This window comes from Anomalospiza imberbis, chromosome 5 (assembly GCF_031753505.1).
Source record: "Anomalospiza imberbis isolate Cuckoo-Finch-1a 21T00152 chromosome 5, ASM3175350v1, whole genome shotgun sequence".
Lineage (NCBI taxonomy): Eukaryota > Metazoa > Chordata > Aves > Passeriformes > Viduidae > Anomalospiza > Anomalospiza imberbis.
The window spans coordinates 69,158,547-69,181,529 of NC_089685.1; the positions used below are offsets into that span (position 1 = coordinate 69,158,547).

The 22,983-nt window shown below is 48.4% G+C and overlaps 1 protein-coding gene and 1 long non-coding RNA gene across 5 annotated transcripts in view; one reads left to right on the plus strand and one right to left on the minus strand.

Moving 5' to 3' along the window:
- Positions 1–22,983, plus strand: part of CECR2 (CECR2 histone acetyl-lysine reader) — a 100,576-nt gene that overhangs the window by 66,625 nt on the left and 10,968 nt on the right. For 2 of the 4 annotated variants that reach the window (XR_010999528.1, XM_068191839.1), the window contains exons 3-16: positions 2,850–3,033; positions 3,729–3,868; positions 4,338–4,442; positions 5,046–5,095; positions 7,412–7,581; positions 8,322–8,399; positions 13,061–13,217; positions 16,926–17,055; positions 17,344–17,381; positions 17,467–17,558; positions 17,832–17,958; positions 19,348–19,781; positions 20,910–21,038; positions 21,124–21,940. Coding sequence is in view for 3 of the 4 variants with exons in the window: in XM_068191839.1 (XP_068047940.1) it covers positions 2,850–3,033; positions 3,729–3,868; positions 4,338–4,442; positions 5,046–5,095; positions 7,412–7,581; positions 8,322–8,399; positions 13,061–13,217; positions 16,926–17,055; positions 17,344–17,381; positions 17,467–17,558; positions 17,832–17,958; positions 19,348–19,781; positions 20,910–21,038; positions 21,124–21,940 (2,651 nt within the window). In the remaining variant the exon portion in view is untranslated. Of the gene's footprint in view, positions 1–2,849; positions 3,034–3,728; positions 3,869–4,337; positions 4,443–5,045; positions 5,096–7,411; positions 7,582–8,321; positions 8,400–9,213; positions 10,470–13,060; positions 13,218–16,925; positions 17,056–17,343; positions 17,382–17,466; positions 17,559–17,831; positions 17,959–19,347; positions 19,782–20,909; positions 21,039–21,123; positions 21,941–22,983 lie in introns of those variants that run through there. The other 2 variants (XM_068191840.1, XM_068191841.1) reach the window with 2 other exon arrangements.
- LOC137474848 (uncharacterized) lies at positions 6,098–21,720 on the minus strand. Its single transcript, XR_010999529.1, has 3 exons — positions 21,587–21,720; positions 15,915–16,225; positions 6,098–7,331 (listed from the first exon to the last, which is right to left on the minus strand). It is a non-coding gene; the product is annotated as an uncharacterized lncRNA (long non-coding RNA).

Sequence of the window (22,983 nt, forward strand, 5' to 3'; positions counted from 1 at the left end):
CAGCGGAAATTTCTAGTGTTAGCCACTTATGTGAAAGTCAAACTGAAACCAAATTGCTTAAATCAACAGAGCCAATCCCTAGGGGGAAGGAGAGTTACATAGGCAAAGATTTCAAATGATCTTCTGGAATTAAACGGCTTCCTGGATCAGTTTTCTTTGAGAGCAGCCAAAGTGATAGAGCAAGATAAGTGAACTCATGCAAGTGGTAAAAGTATCTGTCTGATCCATGCCTGCTTTTTTTTTGGTAGAAAAAAAATAGGAGTAGATAGAACCCTTTTATTTTTGCCGTTTCTTCCTGTCAATCCTTTTCATCCACTACGTATTCAGGATCCTAGGGAAACTGCTTTTTCAGTCCATTTTTTTGGAAATAGCTAGAACCTCTGTATCAGATTTGGTGAAATAATCTTCTGCCTTGAGCGCTGGCAGAGTTGAAGAACTGAACTTCCGGGGCTGAAACTTGAATGCTGTCTGAGAGCTTTCAATCATTTGTCTTCTGATTCTGGACTAAGCATCCAAATGCAAGTGATGCTTTACTGCTTTCAGGAAAAGGTGTTCTAGTCACTATTTCTGTTCTGGGTAGACAATCAAAGCTGCCTTTCTGTCTTTCTGTCTTTCTTCATCTTTCTTCTTTTTTCTTTTTTCTTTTTTTTTTTTTGTTTTATTCTAATGGCTTCTGTAAATATCTGACATTTATGATTCATTATCAGATAGCACTCTTAAAAAGTCTGTAACAGGAATCTGTTATTGCCCCCTTTCCCAAATCTAAGTCTTTACGGAAGCTAGGTCTTGGGGTATTTGAGAAAGACAATGCAGGAATGCTCAGCTACTTCAGGTGGGTGTACTGTGTGCTGAATATCTCACCTTTAAAAAGGATGTTTGCTGTAGTTTTCACCCTAAAATTACTACTTGAGGCAGTTCTGAGGCATTTCATAAAATGTCAGTCCTCCCTTTGTGACTGAACTTTGTCAGCACAGGGGGCTGTTCCAAGTTATATTTGTCTGATTGCTGATATTAGTGAAACAACAATACTTGGGAACACTGATGCTTTGCTTGTGTCATGCAGATGGAGCAAACTCCAGGTTGCAGAGGGCTCTCGGTCCAGGTACACTCAAGCATCTGCTGTTAAAAACGAGCAGAGGGCTGGTAACAGTGGTGTGGTGAGAGCAATATCTCTGGGAGGTCAGCTTGCATTCGACGTCAGAAAGAAGCAGGCTGGTGAGGAGTGATCTGCAGGGTGATCTGTACTTCTCTCTACTCAAGGAGGAAGGGAAATGCTGCCAGGTGGACATGGTTTGAGGCATCTGTTCCTTCATTCTCACGGTCACTGTCCAGTCATGGTCCTTGCAAAGAAGTCTGGTCTTTATCAAATTGGTGAAGACCCCTGTCTAATAGCTAACTTCTTGTTGACTTTTAATGATCTTTCTTCAGCTGGATCACACTCCTCCACCTCTTTGTTAAAATATAATAGCTTTTGTAGAAGTTAGCAATTTCTCAGGGAAATGCAATTCTGTAGTGCTGGCGCTGTTCCATTAATCATATAGAGTAATCTGCTTGTGCCAAAAACCTATCAAGTGGAGCTGCCTTTTTGAGAGCTGGTGGGAATGTGTACCCAGTGGTGTTCTTGCTGGCATATGGACTTCCCGTGTGTGCAAGAGTGGCTGGGGCATGGGGGGGTCCCCTTTTGCTGTGTTCAGGGTACACAACTCGAGCAGGCTGAGCAAGCCTGGCAACTCTCAGGACTCAAGTCATATGGACACATCTTCAGAAAGTTTTCTATTTAGGAACATGGCCCCTTTTACTGAAATTCCTTCCCCTGAAATTTTGAGCATTCAGAGTAAAGGCTTAAGGCTGGCTGAAATATAGACAGGAGTTCTTTTAGCCTTAAGCTCCATCAATGGTCTTAAACATGTCATATGGGGACATTCACTCTCAGTGCTAGATGAAGGTAAGAAATATCTGCTTCCTTGGGTTTTATGATGAACTGCTGGCAGTGAAAGTAGGACTTAATGTGACCCAGATAGAAAATTGGAAAGATCATTTTAATAGTAATGTTTATGAAGAGCTCAAGTGTTCAGCTTGATGATCTGAGAGAGTAAAGAGCGGGGAGTCCTCTGTACTGACTCCTTTCTGGGAGGCGCGCTCCTGTTGGGGATGAGCCTTCTGTGTGGCAGCGTCCACGCCACGTGTGTGAGGTGGGCTGTGCAGACGTCCTGCCAGAGCCACCAATGGAGGAACAGGCAGAAAGTGGCAGCACCCGTGGGGATGGAGAGAGAGGAGGTCAGGGACCACGACAGGAGTATGGGAAGCATACAGCAGCAAAGTGGGGAGGAAGCAATCAGCGATGCAAGGTCTCGATTCACTGAACCAGGGCATGAAAAACTTCTTTAGAAGTGGAGAGGAGCAGGGCTTGGCAATGACAGATGTGAAGGGCAAAGGGAAATCTGAAGAAAATGGTCTCCACATCAAATGAGAAGAGTTGGAAGGGGACCAGACTCATAAATTTTGTTGCACCCCATTTTAGTTAAGGGTGGTGGTTGATACCAGCACAAGGCCATTGGGGTAGAAAGGAGATGAGTTGCTACCATGTTTGGCTCATTCTGCTTAGAAAGAAAAAATAGTGTGTGTACAAAAAGCTGTCTGTGTATAACATGGCATCCCGTGATGTTGCAATGAGATTGCTGTGTTTTGGGAATGTGGATGACAGAGCTGCACCCAGCCATAGCCGACAGTTTTCCTCCAGGTGCTCTCTGTCTCTGCATTGTGTTGGTTGCAGTTGCTTGGTGCACCAGGTGTTTCTGGACATGGCAAACTACAGTAAGTGTGTGAGATTTTTTTCCTTCCTTGGTTAGATCCCAGACGTTTCACAGCTACCTGGAGGACATCATCAACTACCGCTGGGAGCTGGAGGAAGGGAAGCCCAACCCTTTGCGGGAGTGCACTTTCCAGGAGCTGCCCCTGCGCACGCGGGTGGAGATCCTGCACCGCCTCTGTGACTACCGCCTCGATGCAGATGATGTCTTCGACCTCCTCAAGGTGCTTTGGGCAGCAGGGATGAGGGAAACCATGTGGCCACAGAAGCTGGGCCAGATCAGAATCTTCCTGGGACGAGAAGGGGTCACAATGGGTCAGCAGTTCCCTTTGACCTCCTCTGCCTTGCTCAGAACTTGGGCCCTTGTCCCGTGTGGATGTATTTAGAACATGGGAGTCACTAAGGAAGTTGGCTTCATTGGCTACTCTTTCTGCAAAGAGTGAATTTGGAGATGCTTTAATGGTAATGGCAGGGCTGTGAGAGCAGAGACTGCTGCCTTGCTGAGGGATGCTGTGGGATGAAAGGATGGGGGTGAAGTATACTGGGGGAGCTGGGGGAGGGTAGAGCAGGGGATGGGGGGAGGGAGCTTCTCAGGGCTGTGCGTGACTGGTGACTGTCGCCAGCACTAATTAGACCTTCCCTGTCAGGAGCACCAGAGATGAAATCTTAAAACGAGAGAGGCCATTCAAATTAGAGATGCCAATCTAAATCCCTCCCTGGACAGAGAGAGAACGTCATCTTCCCCCTGGAGTAACATTTTCCCAGCTTGGCCGGGAGGAGCAGCTGTACTGCTGCTGTGGCATGGTGGGAGGGAAGGAGGGAGGGAGGTGTTTACGGAGGGGTGTCATCATGTTTTGTGTGACAATGTGGCCGCTTTTCAACTTGTCACCGTCTGGCGGGGGGCTCCCGGCGGGCGCAGGGCTTGGACGCCGACAGCCTCCGCGTGGAGCCGCTGGGCGAGGACAGCAGCGGTGCCCTGTACTGGTACTTCTACGGCACGCGGATGTACAAGGAGGACCCGGTGCAGGGCAAAACCAACGGAGAGCTGGCTCCAGACAGGTAACGGCCCACGCACACACCCCCTCCCGTGTCTGGGTGCAGGGGCGAGGGGGGCACGGCCCAGCCAGCCCGGCTGGAGGGGGCTCCGCCTGACTGCTGTTGTGCCGGGGGGAGCGCGACCGGAGTTGCCAAGCAGACTGGGGGCTGCCCCGCGCCATGCATTGTGTCGCAGGCAGCCTGCAGCCTTTGTGGCACCGGCAGAGCCTGCTGTGGGAGCGATGCTGCCTGCCCCACCGCATTCCTGCCCGTCTGCCCCGCACCGTTCCGTGCCGTGCCGGCGGCTCCCAGATCAGGCTCCCAGCCAGTGGGAATCCCTCCTCTCCCCTCCCTGTCCTGTTGCTGCTCTGATTTAATCCCTCCTTTGGTTGGGATCCTAGCAGCTGTTCCGATTTCAGTGCCCTTCTCCCATCCTGCCAGCCTCGGTTCCCTTGCTCGACAGATCTTTCATGGTGGTTTTGCCATTTTTCAGGGGATGTGGGGGGCAGACGAACACCCCAAATGTTCCTGGGAAAACGGGCAAGAGACGAGGGCGACCTCCAAAGCGGAAAAAACTACTGGAGGAAAATTTGCTGAGGTACGGAAGGGTATTTCCTGCAACAGACATAAAATACATACATTCCCAGAGGGAAGTATAATGTATTTCTGGGGTTCCCCCAGTAATTATGTATATACCATGCAGCCATAATTTCAATGCAATTCAGAAGTGAAGCAAGCTCAGACTTGGTGGATGCTTTGATTACTCTCCAAAGCAAATTCTGACTGAGCTGGAAGTTTGTGAAACGGTGGGCATCACTCTTCCAACCACCTCACTTCAAATGCAGTTCCACCATGCGGTGCTAGGGAATTTGCTCCTGATAAAGAATACTTTTATTTTGTGGCTTGAAGCCAGAAATCCTGGCCACTTGAGTCCATATAGAGTTTGGGATGCTTCCCTTAAGAACTGAGATACTGTACTTGCCAAACTTCACCCTGCACCCTTCACTTATAATAACTTTACGAAGCTATGATAAATATATCTTCAAAAATACATATCAAACGTGTGTTCTGCAGTGTTCTTTTCATGGTTTTGCTCTGCACTGGATAATTGCGGTGTTCCCTACTCTTCTCCTCGGAAACAGCTGCATTTCGGTGATGTGATGTCCTTATTGTATCACTCCTTCTCTTTCTTTTTTGGTAGGGAGAAGGCAGAAGAAAGCTTGCTTATCCACGAGACTCGGATAAGAAATGGTAAAGAGATTTTGCAGTATTAGGGTTGATACCACCCGCTAATAAGGCTCTTAAATTATCAAAACCCAGAGAGATGCCTGAGAGACAGCCCAGCCTTTCTCAGGAGAGTCTTTCTGCTGGTGCTAGGGGCCAAGTTTGGAAGGAAGGGTTTGTGTTACAGAGTGCCTGGCATTTTGGAGCCTGGGCACCTGCAGGCTTCCTATTTTGTCATGGCTGAGTTTGGGATGAAGAAACCTAACCTGCTGGGATACACTGGAATTCAAGGGCTCACCTAAAAGAGCAGGCTATGAATGGTGCTCAGTCTCCTAGGAGTAAGGTAAAAACACACCCCTCTTGTTAGCAGGTGTGTTTTTTCAGGTGGGGAAGAGAGTGGAGTCAGTGATGCTAAGATAGGGAAGGAAGAACCTTTTTGATCCTCTCACTTTTCCTTCCTCGTGGCCATTGGGTGGCTGAGAGTGGTAAACGATGTCTTGGGGGTACCCAGCTAAGGGTTAACGAGGCAAAAAGCGAGTTAGCAACATGATGTGAAAGTGAGTTCAAGGGAGCTGGGACTCATTTGTCATACATGTGTATCCACTGCCTTCCACAAAACCCAGGGACTCGGCCTGCCTGTTGCCTCACAATAAAAGGCAAGGGTGGCATTGTCTTTCCCGTGCCTCCTTCCATTTGCCCTTTGTCTTCAGATTTCCTGGCGGCCACTCCGGCTTCTCCGGAGCCGGGCGGCAGAGCCGGAGCGATGCGCGTGAGGCGCTGAGGGTTTTATCAGATCATTGTCTTCCAGCAAATTGTGTCACTTCAGCTGCAGAGTAATCTTCTGCTGGCACAAAGCAGTGCCTTGGCCCTGTTTGCTATTGAAATGAGTTGTCCATGGGCAGCTGGCAAGGGAATGAGAAACAAGGATGCAGGCTTTGGGGGCAGGATGCAGGTAAGCTCCCTGCTGCGGGTGGGCGAGGGATGGACGGCTTTGCGTAGCCAGAGCGGCAGAACCAGCACATGGCTGGACCTCTGCTGTCTCGGTTACCTGTCCCCAGTGCATTCACAGAGCTGAAACTCTGTGCCACTGCCACTGCACCCCAGGCACCTGGCAGAGGGCAGGTCCTGGAGGGAGCCTGCAGCTTTCCAGCCTTTCTAGGATGACCTGACAGCTTGCATGTCAGAGCCACTCGCAGCTCAGATCCACAAAGGGCCCAGAGTCAGGTTCAGCTTTTTTACTTCTTTTTGTTTCTCATTGTTAGTTTGCTTGAAAATGTGGTCAGAAGGTGCCTGACATCTGCCAGTGATGCTGATAACCATTGCTTTCTTTCTGGGAGCTAGTGGTTAGCCCTAGAAAAGTCTGGAGGGAGCTGGGAACCCCTCAGCCTGAAGGTGTTTGATCCAAAACTTTCCCCACTGGGAAAAAAAAAAAAAAAAAAAAGAAAAAAAGAAGGGCAACAACCTTTTTCTGCTCAGAGAGCATCCTGGGGCAAAAGCATACAAGTTGCAACCCATGAGGCTTCCCTGCTCTGTGTAAACATTTGTGGAGCAGGAACCACATTCCCTATTCCCAGGTGGGTGTTCCGACCACAATGCAAGAGAGCCCTTCCTTCACAATTAATATTCAAATGTTTCACACAAGGTGGAACAGCTCTCAAAGTGTCTTGGTGGTTGGGACATGCTTCAGAGCAGTGGGTGATCTGCTTCAATCCCACTCTGGATGGAGCAGGGATGGGATGTGAACTTTTGGAACTTCCCCCTCATCTGGCAGCCTGATGAACCTTGTCCTTCGCTTCCTCTTCTGCTCTTTCAAGTGCCTGCAAACAAAATATTTCACTTGCAGGGAGCAGGGGGATTTGTTTCCCTGCAGAAATGATTTGCAGTACTTTTTTTTTTTTTTTTTTTTTAAGCTTATTTCAAATTACATTATTTTTTGATGACTTTATTCTGCTGCCAGACCAAATCAGACATTTGCAGTTCCCCATGTCCTGCTCTGGCTGACAGCCGGCATTACAAAAAACAATTTGAATTCTTTTCTCCAGTCTGCAATAACTGGAATGTGAACTTGCTACAGAGATGTCACACTACCTGTGTGTTGCCACGTGGCACCATTATTTCTTCACCTGTGTACTTCCTCTCTATCTTGGCATCACTCTCAGAGGTAGCAGTGCTTCTGGTGCAGGAAGAGAGCTTTGGGTCTGTAGCAAATGGAATGTTTTCCATAACAGTGGTCATTGCCAGTGTCTTTTGCTCTTCCTGAGCCCTGAGGAGAGAAGAGAAGGGATTGAGAGGAGCTGCTAGTCATAACTGCTGTGGAGATAACATCCTTTCATGTTTTTGAAGGGTCCCAAGGGCCTGGCCGTGGGACATGGTGGTTGCTGTGCCAGACGGAAGAGGAGTGGAGGCAGGTCACAGAGAGCTTCAGAGAGAGGACTTCCCTTAGAGAGAGGCAGCTCTACAAACTCTTGAGTGAAGATTTCCTGCCGGAGATCTGCAACATGATTGCACAGAAGGTGAGGAGACATGACATCCTGTTTACCTCTCTTTGACCACTTCCAAGAGCATGGATGCTTGCTGAGTGAAGGAGAGCTAAATCCAAGCAGCCTGTCAGCCCGTGCTGCTCCCTGCACCTACAGCCTGCAAGTGTCATGGATGTTGGGGCTGCTGAGCTTGTGCATGGGGGAAGACTCTCCCCCATGCAGTGGCAGTGCTGGAGTCGATGCTCAAGGATCTGGTTCTTGCACGGCAGCGTAGGTAGGGCGGCTGAAGGGGTTACTGTCTTCAGCCATGTTCTGTGGCCCTTTCCTGCTAGCAGGGGATCTCTGTGCTTTTGAACTGCTTCGATTTACAGCCTGGCTTTTCTATGCAAACTGCCTGTGATTCCACTTTTACTGCCGTTCCTCTGCTGGCTCTGCTGAAGGGGCACTGGCTGCTTAGCTGTCCTAGCTAAGACTGCTTTGAGCTGGTACGTCAGAGCCCCAGAACTCTGAAGGGTGTTGTCCGTCAGCTGAATGTTTCCAGGTGGGACAGATCTGGAAAGGGATCCTTCGGCTAGATGGCTTTGTAAAACAGGCTCTGCAGTCAGCGTGATGTTCTTGGATTGAGTTCAGTTTGCTTGTTTGCTACCCTTGTAAAGCTAATAGGGATTTCATGGTCACTTCTAGCCCTCAGAGTTTCTCCTGCCAGTGTCACCGATGTGCCTTAATTTCCTCCACTCTCTTTTTCCTTCCCTCAATTCTCAACCCTGTTTCAGGAGAAGCGTCTGCAGCGGACAGAGTTTTCTCCCAGGTGGATGTCTGACCATCAGCCCATCAAACCAATCAAGCAGGAGGTGAGGGGGGGTGCGAGGGGGAGGACGACGGAGGGAGGCGAGAGCAGATGCCTCCTGGGGGAGGAATAAACCGCAGCATCGCATCGCCATTCAGTGGGAAGGAGCCGCTTGAAAGTGCCTGTGCTGAAAGAGAGATGGGTGGTAATGCCCGTCAAAGGCAGGCTGACACCCGGGGTTTCTATGGCGAGCAGGGAGGTGCTGCCCTCTGGATCGCAGAGGTAACCGGCCTCGCCGCAGACCCCGCTGCGGCTGCATATGGAAATCTGCGCTCAGTCTGGGGAATTCCACTTCAATGAAAGTGCTGGCACATCGAGGCAGTTCAAAGAAAAGTTGAAGAAGGATGAGAGGGCTAGAAGAACCGGCTTACAAAGGGAAATGACAGAAATTCAGCCAAGGGGGAAACGTGAGGCTGCAAACACATGAGGGTGTAGATAGCGTTGAGGGAGAGAATGACTGACGCAGTATGGAGCTGAGCTAGGAGGGGGTCTGCTGGAAATGGAAGTCACAATTTAGGCTCCTTAAAGAAATGCTTATCAAACTGCAGCCTTGTGGGCTCAAACGGCGCTTTCTGTGCCTCCTCACCCTCATCTCCTCTCTACCCCATCAGTGCAACAGCACTGCTGCTGCTTGAGGGTCTGTGCAGTGAACCAGACCCAGGAAAATGACTGGAGTTAAATATAACCTTTTTCTTTGGTCAGGTTATTTTTAACATAGATCAGTTTTCCGATCCAGTTCACCACACAGCCCCTAACAGTCATGCCGACACAGGCGGGGACACGGGGCCGTGGAGATGGGGGATCTTTGAACTGGCAACTGCTACCCAAAGCAGTCGGTCAGACAACACCAGATTAGCTTCGGAGGGAAAAATTGTCTCAATTCTATCAGGTTGGGGCATAATCTCTCACTGTAGATGTAATGGAAACATAGTTACCTGGTGTTTTGTCAAACCCTGGGAAATTAGCCTGCAGGGAATAGAGTCAGGGGTTCCCCCAAAACAAAAGAGAAGGTACAGGTCCCCATGCAATAAATGTAATTACTTAGAAACAGATGAATAAAAGGAAGGAAGAGCCTCTCATCATGCTGCAGATAAAAGTGTGCCGAGAGGAAAATAAGACCCCAGCGATGGTCAGTTTAGGGCCAGAATTTCTCTCTGCAAAGCCCACCATGCAGGAAGCACAGGGACACATGTTTGTTCACAGGCAGCAGAAATCCCAGAGGAGGAGGGGAGTGGGAAACACATGGAGCCTGAAGGATGCTAATCAGTACCGCAGGTGCTCCAGGTCTGCAGCGGCAGAGGGCTGTTAATTGCCGCCTGTGGGCCAGTGAAACATTTCCAGCGAGCAGGGGGCCCTCCTGGCACCCCCTGTGCTGGGACACAGGGAGCCAGCCAGAGCCAGAGTGGTGATGCTCACGCTGCTCCCCAGCAGGATGGGGCAGCCATCCCTGCCATGGGGCAGCCAGGGAAGGTGCCAGCATGTCTGATGGCTTGTTCCTCAAGCCAGGGTGGGCAGACAGCGAGCCGGGGGGAGAAAACCTCAAGCCGGTGCAGGTGACCTCTTTCTCCTGGCTGCTGCTTGAGTTGGAGATGTAACTGCTCCATGGGCTCCTGATCCTGCAGGGGATTTCTCAACAGGTGGTTCAGATTAGCTCCTCATTAAGAGCCTCCTGAGCAGCACCCTCATTAGGAGAGCGCTGCGGAAACCTGAGCAGTGGGGAAGGTTTGGCGGATGAGGGGCCAGGGCACTCAGGGCACCCGCACCTTCTGGCCTTCTGCCCCTGAAGTCTGATACCCACTGTCTGGAGAGCAGAGCTAAAGGCAGAAGTTTGGCTCTTTCAGAGTCCCAGGGCCAGGGGACAGCAGCGATGTTGTGTCCTGGAGTGCTCTCTGCCGGAGGGAAGGAGGCAGTGATGCCTTGGTCGCTGTGGTATTTATCCTCTGAGTGGGGAGGAAGCTGGAGAAGCATCCTTTTGCCACCTCCGTGGTCAGGAAGGAAGTTTAACTTGTGCTTGGTTCTTGCTTTTGTCGTTCCAATAAGCGTCTGCTTCCACCAATCCAGTAGGAGTTTACTGGTTCATGTTTGTCTATTTTTTTAACCCTGAGTTGAGCACATTCGTCCCCAATGGACTTAGGTGGGACACCAGGCAGAGGTGCCTCTGAAAATCAGGTTATTTCTGTGTCTGAAGTGTCTCAAAGAGCCCATGCAGCACTGTTGCTGCCCTGCAAGTGCTGCAGGAAGAAAGTGCAATTGTGGGTGTCTGCTGCAGTCCTTGGGGCTTGCTACACTGTGTTGGTGCTTTCTGCTTTTCCCTTTTCTTTGCTTTCTAGATCTGGTAGGATGACACCCTCTCCTTTGTTTAAAAGTGCTTGGTTGAGGTCGTATTTGTGGTGTGTTGCTCTGGAGCATGCTGTGGATCCACTAAAGCGTAGGGTGCTGAGTGTGCCCTGCAGGCTTGGAAAGGTCCTGGTGCAAGCAGTGCAGCTTGGATATTGTGTTTCCATAGGGCATGAATGGTGGAAGTTGTATTAATCCAGGGAAAGGGAAGGTCTCACCTGTGTACCAGCAATCAAAGAAATCCTAACACGCCAGGCTGGCTTACGTCTACTGGTTTGAGAATATAAAGGCTGATGGTCGCATCCTCATTAAAATATCTTGGCATACCAAGTTTGGTGGCTGGTTCCTGCTCACCTCTTTCTCTTTTCTGCAGAACCTGACTCTTTTGGGTCCTGTCGCAATTTAAAGATTTATCAAGAAAGTCAGAGGAAAACTGGCAGTGGTCAGGATCAGGTCTGAAAGGAAGTTGTTTGCAGCTCATGAGTAGCAATTCAGATGGCAGAGCTTTTGAGAAAGGGATATAAAAAGAATCAAAAGTGGAAATGTAGAACCCAATTCTCTAGGTTCTTCACCTGTTGTCCTGTCATAGCACAGTCCTGAGCATTTTGGTGTTTGGATATTGATCAGGGAGGAAAGGTCTGAGAGACAACTGGAATAATCATTCCAAGGAACTGAAAGGATTGCTTTATAAGAATACATATAATCTAACTGTAAAAATGTGGGAGTGTTGTGTGTCTGAGGAAGTCCATAAGGTATAGGCTGGAATGTGACTGAAGAAAAGGAGAATTTATGTTCACCCAGAAGAGCATAACTAGGAATAATTGGATGGAATGAGGGGTTGACAAACAAACTTCAAACTGATTGTGAGGAGAAGCTGGCTAATCTCAAGACACCTGAACTCACAGAATGATTTCCCTAGAAGAGGGATAGACGAGTGAAGTGATAACATTTTGATAGAGATATAAAATGGAAAAGAAAATGTTCGTTCTGTCATGGTGAGATGAAGCTCTGGGTTTCACCTTAAAGAATCAGCACAGAATAGGTGGCTTTTATTGCCCAGTCTGCCCCTAAATGCAGGATATGGTCCTAATTTTGTCAAGAGTCTCATGAACCTTTCTTGGACACTTCTCTGTTACTGTTGGTGGTTGAAGCATAATTCTCTTAATGCATTGTTTCTGCTGATGATGATGCATGGTGCTCATCTACAGAAAACTGGAGTGGGAGTTTGTAGGGCGGCACAGGGCTGTGTAGGGGAAGGAGGACAAAATAGTAATCATGGTGCCAGAATTATTTTTTTTTCCCTGGGGATTAATAATGGGCCTGGAGAAGTGGATGGTCTGAGCAGCAGCCAGTGGACCCCGGCTGATTGCTAATCCTCAGGAAATGCCTTCTGCCTAAGTGGTGGTTGCTGGTTATTCCCTGAAAATGAAGTTGGAGCAAACTGTATGTACATTGTTCTTTTCTGGTGGATACTCCCTGCTGATAAGGCGCACATATCTTGGTCACAGGGGTAGGAGTGGCTGGTGGATGACTGATAGATATATTTGTCTTAGAACTAAATTAAGTTAATAAAGATAGTTCCACACTTCCATATACATACCTTATACTTTACTGGAGAAATAGGAGCAGGCAGTCCCTGGTCTGGGAAGCCTGCAGTCTTAAGTAGGATCAATCGCAGCCTTGCAGCCTGCTGGCAGTGGGGAGGTGAGAAAGCGGGGCAATAAAGGGCCAGGTGTCCTTGAATGAGAGAACTGGTTTTGGGACCCAGCAGGAAAAATGTCCAAACAAACAAATGAGAGCCAGTTCAGGGGAGATTAGCGCACAGAAATTTTGAACAGGAAAGGAAAACATTCCTAATGATACCTTGATGCAAGGCTGTACCAGACGCTTTTCCTATTGAAGTATTCTGTGTTTTGCAGCAGAGACAGGTTTGGCAAAGTAGTCCTTCTCACACTTACAGTCAGAGCTCTGCTAGCTGGAAGAGGTAGAGGTGTTGTGTAAGGGTGTCAACAGCCTGAATCTTTTGCCCAGAAGGGAAGAGAAATGTGCACGGTGCATCCCTGACAGAATGGCAGCTTGTCTAACCCATCGCCTCTCCTTCCATTGTCCTTGTATCAGTAGGATTTCATTGCTTGGCAAATAACTTCCCTCTCCATGTTGCTTTTCATCTAGGAAATCATACATACAAATCCTTTTTTTTTTTCCCTTTTCTTTCCTCCCAGTCATTTATTGTAGGTGTGCTTTAATGCCTCCTCAAAGTAAACCTGCCTCTGCTGGGCTTTCAATGAGCCACCCCTTTACAGTTTTTGGTGCATCATTCTGTTACAGGTAAACCCGAATGTGCTGAGCTCAGTGGAGAAGCAGAGGCGCAGAGAGGAAGAGGAGGAGCGCCAGATCCTTATAGCAGTGCAGAAGAGGGAGCAGGAACAGCTGCTAAAGGAGGAGAGGAAGAGGGAGATGGAGGAGAAGGTCAAAGCAGTGGAAGGTAACGTGCAGCCAGTGTGGAGCAGGAGTGGAAGTTTCCAAAGTCAAGACTGAGGTCTTGAACTAAAGTCTGCCATTTGCATTCCTCCCCTGCCAGACTTGCTAATGAGAATCTTTTCTTGCACTTGCCTCTGATAAATTGGTCTGACTGTAGTTTCTTTTCCTTTGTCCGTCCTCTCAGTGTTGGCGGCTGTTCCCTAGGGCACCTTTAGAATGTGTTGTCTTCTTCAAATCGTGCTAATTTTCTTCCTTGCCCTGGCTGTCAAATTTTTTCTCCTGCTATTCATGTTGTTTCTCGGTTCTGTCTCCCCACTTGCCGTCTCGTGATTTCCGTGTGTGTAGGATTAGCTTGCTTTGCTCTCACTGAGATAGCATTTGGTTCTTTTGGCCCAATGCATGATGAAGGAATTCCTTTTGAGGAGAAAGGGAATGGGATAACATGGGAGTGGCAAGAGTAATATTTTTATATTGCTGCTGGCCTTACCAACAGGAGAACTAAAGATGAAGGGACCGGGCTGCATAGAGCACCAGAGGTGGCAATTTCAGGTGTTAGTCTAAAATGTTTGTGGCTATGAATTAAATGTTGCTTTAAGCTGTTCTGGAACAAACAGCCACGTTGTGTTGAATACATCAGATCAAGGCACGGACAGCAGGCAGTCAGCCAGTACATGTAGGTGTGGGGGTCAGAGCAAGCTCATTTCTGACCACCTTCTTTCTGCTGGCCTCCCTTACGGGGGCTTCCCTTAGCTGCTGCTTTAGCCACAGTGACAGGCTGGGCTGTTGTAGTTCTACAGAAAGGCTGAACATCCTCAGAAAACTGTGGCAATGTGGGGCAATATCAGTATCATGAGTCCCGAAGTGGATAAAGAATCAGAAAAGGAAAAAAAAAATATTAAGCTCGTGCAAACCTTGTAAATTTTCCAAAATGAAACAGTTTGCTGCCAGATGTTTGGTGGGAGGCCAGATATTATCTAAGAATAGCTTATTTTACCTGCTTACCTTTCTAACCATTAAAAAAACCAATTACTTCCTTGGCCTTTGTGTATTCCTGGCTGCTAGTCCTAGCTAATCAGGTGCTTTAAATTGAGACTCATCCAGCTTCAATATCTGCCACAGATATGTTTCCCTTGGCAAATTGCATATTCTCTGTGGTTTAATGCTTCATCTTTATAGACAATATTAGTCTTGAAGTTCCACAAGAGCTGCAAAGATAAATGTTCCTGTAAAATGATTTTGTTTTGGTATAAGCCACTTCCTTTTCTGGGTAAATGCAATCATTACATCACTGGATTCAAAGGCACCAGAGCCATGCAAAGACCCTGGCGTGAGGTTGAGCAGTAGCCTCTTTTAAGCCAAGTTAGCATACATTCTTGCTTTTATTGGCACAAGTGCTTTAATTTTGTTTTGTGCAGTTTCTTTCACTTAGCTTAAACTCTTTTCTAGTCCATTTAGGCTTAGTCAAGAGAAGTCTTCTTTTAAGCTGGTGCTAAAGATGTTTGCAAAGGTTGACTTGCTCAGTTAAATCACTACAATATTTTTTATGCCTAGAACCAGCAGCTCTCCAGGTAAAACTGGCTTCTTAATGATCTTTCCTTAGTGCCAAGAACACCCACCATTAGCATTTGCTGTCATGACAGTTCTCATGATGGAGGGGAAATTATTTGAAAATTATGTCATTTGTTTTACTTGGTTCAGACTTGTTAAAACTGGACATCTGACAACAGAAATTTTAGGGTAACAAAGATTTTCTTCTAATTTTCAGTCTGTTTGGAATGTAATATTAATTTTATATGGCCTTCTGTAGAGGGGAGATGGGAAATATGTTCTCTGTGATGAATTTCACCTTCTTCCCAGTTTTGGATGGTATTCCTGTTCTAACATCACATTCCTGTTTCCAGCCCGAGATTACACTTCCCCCAACTCCAACACAACCCCCAGGTAGCAAGTTTCCTGCTGGGCCCATCTGTACTCTCCTGAATTTATAAGTTAAAGCAGATTTCTAGATTTCTACCACAATATCAGGTTAGAGTTGCCCAGTTCCCTTTCCAGGTGCTGCTTCAACATAATCTCTCTCACAGATGACTTTCTAGCTGGTTGAGGTACTTTTTAGGGCATTATTTAGATTTTGAAAGCTGCTGGGTAGGACTCGACCCAGGCCAACAGTATGAGAATGAGCTCTGCCAGTGACCTTGGACACACTTTGTTAATCACTAGCTGTGGTAGAGGCTCCTGCTAATAATCCTAGCTGAGATCTGCAACCAGGGTAGCACTCCTTGATTCCTGTCAGTTTACCAGGCTAGATCCTTGGCAGATGCTGGTGGATTTCTAAAATCTACACCATCTTTACCTCTTGGCTGCTGCTGTCACAAGATTTTCCATTTGCTGCCCAAACAATCACTTCATGTTATCCTCAGCTTTCTCACTTAGGCATCCATTGCAATGCCATCTAAGGATTGCAAATTTTATGAAAGAAGCGTGAATTCTGAATAGTGCTTGGACAGACTCATATATTCTCTGTTACCTGAAATTGGATGTTGGACTTCTGGTCATGCAATTCTCTTAGTTTCTGTAGGACACCTTAGATGCAAGTACTATAATCCCAACTTCAGTGCTACCCTGAGTGTTTTAACAAGAAATTTGGACTTTCTTTTACCAGTCTTTGACATATCTGCCAATGAATGTTCCTACAAACACTCACCTCATAGCTATTCCTACTTTTCTTGTACTCTCAACCTCCATCCCAGATTTATTCTTAACTGTCAGAGTAGGATTTTAATAAATATTTCTCCACCAGAGCTGGTATCTCTTCAGTAGTTTGCATTTTTCAAAGGCAGAGCCTCTGCTAGAGGGTGTTAGCCAAGTCTCCCTCATCTTTCTTTCACTCTGGGTGTTCTCTGACATGGACGTTCCTGTGACATCTCTCCCTGAACATTACTTTCACAGAATTCTGCTCCTACAGAAGGTTGGTCCAACCGCAGGTGTTTCACAAGTCAAATGAATTCAGATTTCCTATAAGAAAAAGGAAATGAGGTTCATAAGAGCTCATAAACTTTCTATTATGAAGCAATCTGTTAGCCAGCTGTCTGGTTGCAAACCACAGGTTATATTACCAGCATTGCTTCTTCCTGTGTCTCACTTCTTTAAACAAAAGCTGTCCCAGTGGCCCTCGTGTGTGGCAACTTGCTCACTCTGGCTGCTGGCCATGAAGACCTACCTGAGCAATCTTCTCAAAGCCAGCCATGGAGGATAATAATGACCCCAGTTACTCATTGCTACTCAGCTGGTAGAACTTCTCTCCCTCAGCACCGCTCTTCATCCCATTCTGTGCAAAGGCAGCTGCCTCAAGTTCACCTGCCTCAGATGAAGTCCCTAAAGGAAGATAACAATGAGCCAGCTCTTTCCACAGTGCTGAGCTGTGCCTAGGGCTGGGTGTTGAACTTCCCTCTTTGTGCCACACCACTTCTGGAAGTTGCTTAAGGCAGCACTTGTGTCACAGTGGTGCTTCAAAATTGGCAATTGTAACCAAGGGAGGACGATGAGGCGTGTTGATGGTGCACTGTATTCTCACCTCACCTGCTCCTGTGCTGTTGCTGCTTTTGCTGAAAGGACAAGATTCACTGGAGCTCTTGAGAGCTCAGGGGCACCTTCTGTTTCCCTGCAAAATGTGGGCAAAGTGTGCTGAATGTTTTTTCATCTCTTTCCACTGCAGAACGGGCCAGGAGGAGGAAGCTTCGTGAAGAGCGGGCCTGGCTGCTGGCACAGGGGAAGGAGCTCCCCCCCGAGCTTTCCCACTTGGATCCCAGTTCCCCTGCCAGGGAAGAGCGAAGGACCAAGGACATGTGAGTACACAATGGGGCATTGCAGCACACAAGTGTCTTGAAGCAGAGTAAGTATGGCAAGGAGAGGAGTGTGATCATTCACAGGAATGCAGAGGGAGAAGTGAGGCTGGAGAACAGTGAGAGGAGTAAGCTGAGAAACACGTGGGTTTGGTCCATATGAGAGGAGTGTTTGTGAGGAGGCCTATTGGCCAGCATTATGGCACTGCATGGGTGGAAGAGAAGATGAAGTACAGAGCATGTCTGGTCTATCCTCAGTCTGCATATTCACTGTGGTGCTTCCCATTACAGCTTTGAACTGGACGATGAGTTCACAGCCATGTACAAAGGTTAGTCCCACCCCAGCTTTCTCAAAGTGAAATACTTCTCCCTGTGTGTGAGTGTAACCATGCACCTTTCTCTTGCTACTGCCAGTTCTAGATGTGGTGAAGGCTCACAAGGACTCTTGGCCCTTCTTGGAGCCCGTTGATGAATCGTATGCTCCCAACTACTATCAGATCATTAAGGTATGGAAAGTGGCCCAGCCATTTCGACTGATGCACTTCATTGACTGGGATGCAGCCTTTTGGAAGTGTTTTGAAGTTTGATGGGCTGTATTACTCTCACAGTCGATCTCCATGATTCTGGCAGTCCCTTCTAGCCTTACAAGTCAAGAAAACCAAAGGAGGATGGCTGCCTCTCTGGAGAGCATCCTCTGCTGCCCATGTCCTCTCTGAGCTCTAGCTTTGTAAGCCCCACTATGCTTTCTGTAACTGAAGGGAGGTTTGGTTGTATTCCAGGCTCCCATGGATATCTCTAGCATGGAGAAGAAGTTGAATGGAGGTCAGTACTGCACCAAGGATGAATTTGTGGGTGATATGAAGACCATGTTCAGGAACTGTCTTAAGTACAACGGTGAAGGCAGTGGTAAGAGCAGTAAGATGCTAAATTTGTCTATTTGCAGTGCTCAGCCAAAGCAAGCAGTGCCCTCTTCCTCCTCACCAGTACTTGATTTGTGATTCTTCTCTTTCAAAATATTTTTGGGAGACCAGATAAAATGGTAATAGTTACTGAGACCTGCATTGGGTTTTAGTGAGGCTTTTAGCACAGTTTGGTCATGCTGAACTGGGGCACGGCATACTAAGGACTGCCATGCTGGTAGATGGTGAAGGCAGAACACACAAAGAGAGGAGAGTCTGTTTCTTTCTGAGCTCATTCCTTCATGTGTTTATGTGTGCCTGTGTGCCCCTTTTTCTCATACTAACTAATACAGACTTTGAAAAACATCGGAGTCTGGTTAACTCCCAGTGTTTGTTGAGTACCACAGGAAAGTGAGGAGTGAACCATGCCTGTCCTTCGGATGGAAAATGTAGATTTTAGGTTCCTTGGCTATTGAAGGAACAACATGAGTGTGCAAATGGGAAATCCTGGCTTCAATTGCCATGCCAATTAAAATTCTGTGTATTGCTTAGATAAGAAATCAGTTCCCATATGGTGGGTCATCACTGCAGACTGTCTCACCAGCAACACCTGGTGAGAAAGGGAGAGCAACATTAAGAACAAATCAGCTTGCTGCTGTTGGCTGCAAGTAAAAGCATACCTGCACCGCCACTGGGAGAGCTCTGTTCCTCAAGGAACTTCAGGGTTAGTTTAGTGGAAACAACTGGAAAGTCACTTGTTTTAAGGCCTTGTTACCAACGACTCTCACGTGTCTTTTCCTTCCTATCCACTCAACAAAAAGCAAAAGCTCATCTCAGCAGAACTGTCCCGTAGAAATGATGCAGTGGGGACACTGGTGTTGGCAATAGCTTTAGTGTCAGGGTCAGCAAGTGCTTTGGAAACTACACAGATAAATGTGTTTGCTGATTTTCCTCTGTCTTGTGGCCCACAGCAGAGATCTGAAGTAGTCCAAGAAAAGCCTCTGAAAGTAATCAAATAGCATCGCTGGAAGTTCACATTTCTTCTCTCAGCACTCCTGCTGGCTAACTGTGCAGGTCACACATCTCTGTGAGCAGAGGTGGTGCTCTCCTAATGTAATTCTTGGCACTAGGCTGGAACACTGAGTTAATGCTGACTCTGCAGGCCCTGCTGCCAGTGGTACTTTGTCATGCCTGTGTGCCTGTCCTCTGGTGGGGTTACTGAACAGAACTGATGCTGTGTTGCTTATGGAGTTTAGGAACCAAAGCCAACTAGTTAGAAACAAAAGTCTTCCTTGGAGAAACTTGGCAGAGGGGAGATGATTTATCTGATGTTGCATAATTGCTTAATTGCTTCTCTCTACAAGGCTCTGATGTTCTTGAGGGTTTTTGACTGCAGAATATACAAAGATGGCTTACAACTTGGAGAGGTGTTTCCACCGAGCAATGATGAAGCACTTCCCTGGGGAAGAGGGAGACACAGATGAGGAGTTTTGGATCAGAGAGGACGGGAGAAGAGAGAAGAGAAGCCGGCGGACCGGCCGCTCCAGCACAGGCAGTGTCTGGACTCGATCACGAGACCCAGATGGGCCTGGAAAGAGACAGCAACGCCTGGAAAATGGAGGAAAACCTCCACCATATCGAGCTACTTCCAGGGCTCCTGCTTCTTCCTCCTCTTCCTCTTCCTCCTCCTTCTCCTCGTCCTCTGTAGATGACCCAAGTGGCAACCCAATGCAGGCTGCTCGAGAAGTGGGCCCTTCAAACGGGCGAGGCTTCCCCCGCTCCCTGCAGTACGGCGGCATGCCCAGCCCTGTGCCACATCCTGGACAGATGGTAAGGAGCAGTTCCTGCTGTCCTTTGCCCATCAGGACAAGGGAGGGAGAGAGGGAGGTAAGGGGGAATGAAACTTCCTACCATGAAATCCTTAGTGCATGTCAGGAACCTTTTCCCAGAGATAAAGGGTCAGGGCTATGGTTCCTCCAAGTGAAACCTTTCAGCCCTTAGATTTAAACTGGTGAAATTTAAGTCTTTGCCACGTTAGGTAGGGGCAATCTCCTAATAGTTCCCATGGCTGGCATGTCCCAGTGTAGACTTGCACAAACTGATTCCCCAGATTCTCTTCTCTCCTTGGAGATTAACCCCAGTGTGCATGGAAAGCTGTAACATTTCTTCCCTTATCCCCTAGTTTATGAAGCTCAACAATCTGGTCTTCTTTTGTCTCAATTGTTTACAGATGCCTGGTAACTTCGTGCCATCTGTGTACTACTGCATTTCGTGCTTGAGTATTTATAAAAGCAGTAAACTAAATCAAACAAAGGCCACCCTGGACTGCAGCAATGACCTATCTTTAGCCCAGCGTTTCTTCTCTGAATGCCACCTCTGTTCTGCCTCCCTCTGGGCTGTTCCTCACCAATCCTTCACTGCCTTTTCCATTTTAACCAGCGATGGCTTGTGGTGTGATGTATCTGCTGTTCTCCTGAGATCTAGGCTATCCGTTGCCCTTTAAGCTAGAGATCAAACAAAATTTTTAGAGTGATTCTTGTGCTGCAGATAGTGGGAGGTGGTAGGAGAGCTGGAGGCATTGAATGTTTTGAAGGAAATCCAGCACATTCTCTGTTGTCTTCCTGCTTCCACGCTCTTGTGGTCCATTCCTCTTCTTAAAGCAAACCACTGCCCCCTCCAGTCTTCTTTCTTGCTCCCCAGTATTGGGTGGCAAGTGAGTGTATTGCAGCCTTTAGTTCAGGGGTGAGTGGCTGAGGTGTGATAGAGTGGCTTTGATAAGGCTGTGTCACCTGATAGAAGAGAGTACAGCTTTTTCCGCAGTACCTCCAAAACAGTCCGGCTGCTTATTTGTGTGGTTACTCCAGCCTTGGCTTCCCCTCACCTGCAGTATTTCTGCTGCTGTTATGCACTTCACAGACTGTTTTATTTCTCCCCCCTGCACCCCTCCCCATCCCTCAGAGACCAGCGGTGCCAGGAGCCTTTGGCCCTTTGCGCGGATCCGATCCCACAAAACTGTACGGCGCTCCGCGAGTGCCCGAGCCCCATCCCGGAGACCCGGTCCAGCAGCACCAGCACTTTGCCATGCAGGTAAGCCCCTCCTGCCAAAGGGATGCGGCACCCCAGGCCCCGCAGGCACCGTGGCTGTCACTGAGACCCCCCTCTCTCTCCTCAGCCGGCCGTGGGACTGAGCGAGCACCGCGGGCAGCGGCTGGGCACTCCGGAGAAGCAGGCGTGCGCGGCGCCTGCCCACGTGGCCGGGCTGGGCCCCCGGCTGGGCTCCCTGCAGCTGGGGCGCGTGGGCGGCCCCCCACCCGACGCCATCTACCCACCGGCTCAGTTCCAGCAGGGCTTCCTCCCACCACGGCACAACGGGCCCCCGGTGAAGCCGCCCGAGGGCTCGGAGGTGCCCCCAGGACACATGTACCGGCCCTACAAGTACCTGAACCGCGCACATCCAGCCCTGTGGAACGGCAGCCACGGCCCCGCTGGCCAGGCTGCCGTGGGGCCGGAGGAGAAGGCGCCCATGGGGCCGGGGCCCTCGCTCCAGCCCCGGGTCCTGGGTCATATGATGGACCCCCGGGCCATGAGGCCGCCGCTGCCTCCCAGCCAGTGGAGCGAGCAATCAAATTTCCTACCTCACGGGGTGCCTCCCTCAGGGTACATCCGACCGCCTGGCAAAGCCACCGGTCAGAGGATGCCGCAGCCTCCGGCCGCTCTCTTTGGGGGACCACCTCAGGTTCAAAGAGGGTGCCAGGGCGGGGACTCCATGCTGGACAGCCCGGAGATGATCGCCATGCAGCAGCTGTCCTCCCGCGTGTGCCCGCCGGGTGTGCCTTACCACCCTCGCCAGCCGCCCCCGCCGCACCTCCCCGGGCCCTTTCCCCAGCTGGCTCACGCCGCCTCTGCCGCCGGCCAGCCCCCAAAACCCATGGGAAACGGGAGCTCACAGGATCCAACCGGCCAGACCATGGATGTGGACAGCAACCAAGGTAACGCCCTGAGTGCCCTCTGGTAGCACGTGACCTTCCCTGCCTGCATCTGTCGCCTCCACTGCGCAGAAAATAATTCAGATCTTGATTAAATATTTGGGGCGGAACAGAGTTTCTACACATAGTTTTATTTTTTTTTTAACCTAAGTTGGAATACCTTTTCTACTCAGGGCATTGCTTAGATTTTTCTAGGATTGTTTTGTTTCACTGTAGCCTGCCAGAGGTCCCCTCTGTCCCAGCTTTACCTGCAAGTTATCAGTGTGCCACGAGATGCAAATGCAAAGCATAGTCTGTAATTCTTCTAGAGCTCACCTGGAGTTAATATAAAAATTGGATCTGCAGAGAGTTAGGTAAGGAGAGCAGATGTTATGTGAATAAATGCCTTATATATACTCCTTCGAGTGTGTGTAAGTATAGCTTCTCCTCTGAAATGCACATCTGCCTTATGAGATCTCAACATCTTAAAATCTTCACACACCAGGGCTGCCCAAAAGTCCCTGAGAAGCTGTATCAGTTCAGGTGGGATGGCAACATGTCATGCATGCCCTTCCCAGCTTCTTTCTGGTTGAATTTCATTTGTTCTATCCGGTAAACTACAGATAATAAAAAAAAGAACCTTAAAAATAAAACCTAATATAGAGATCAAAAAAATTCAGAGATCAAAATTTTTTTTTCATTAATTCTAGCTGGTAAACTAGAGATCAAAACCCTTGTATCTTTTATCAATCCCTTGTGTGCCTTGCACTAAGAGGAAACTCTTTCCTTGTGTGGCATTGCTTAAAAGTTATCATCATAATTTAGCTCTCTGGATACAGAACAGAGACAGGGGAGAACGCTGAGTGATTGCAGAACAGAGCAGTCCCATCTCCAAACCACAGCTGGTTAAAATACGGCTGTGATCAGCTCTGCAGTATCTCAGGGCATGGTGGTGCTTCTGCCCAAGCTGGATGCAAACAGGATTTGTGGAGGGTGGGCTTAAATTTGATGTTAAGAAGAAATTCTTTACTGTGAGGGTGGTGAGGCACTGACACAGATTGCCCAGA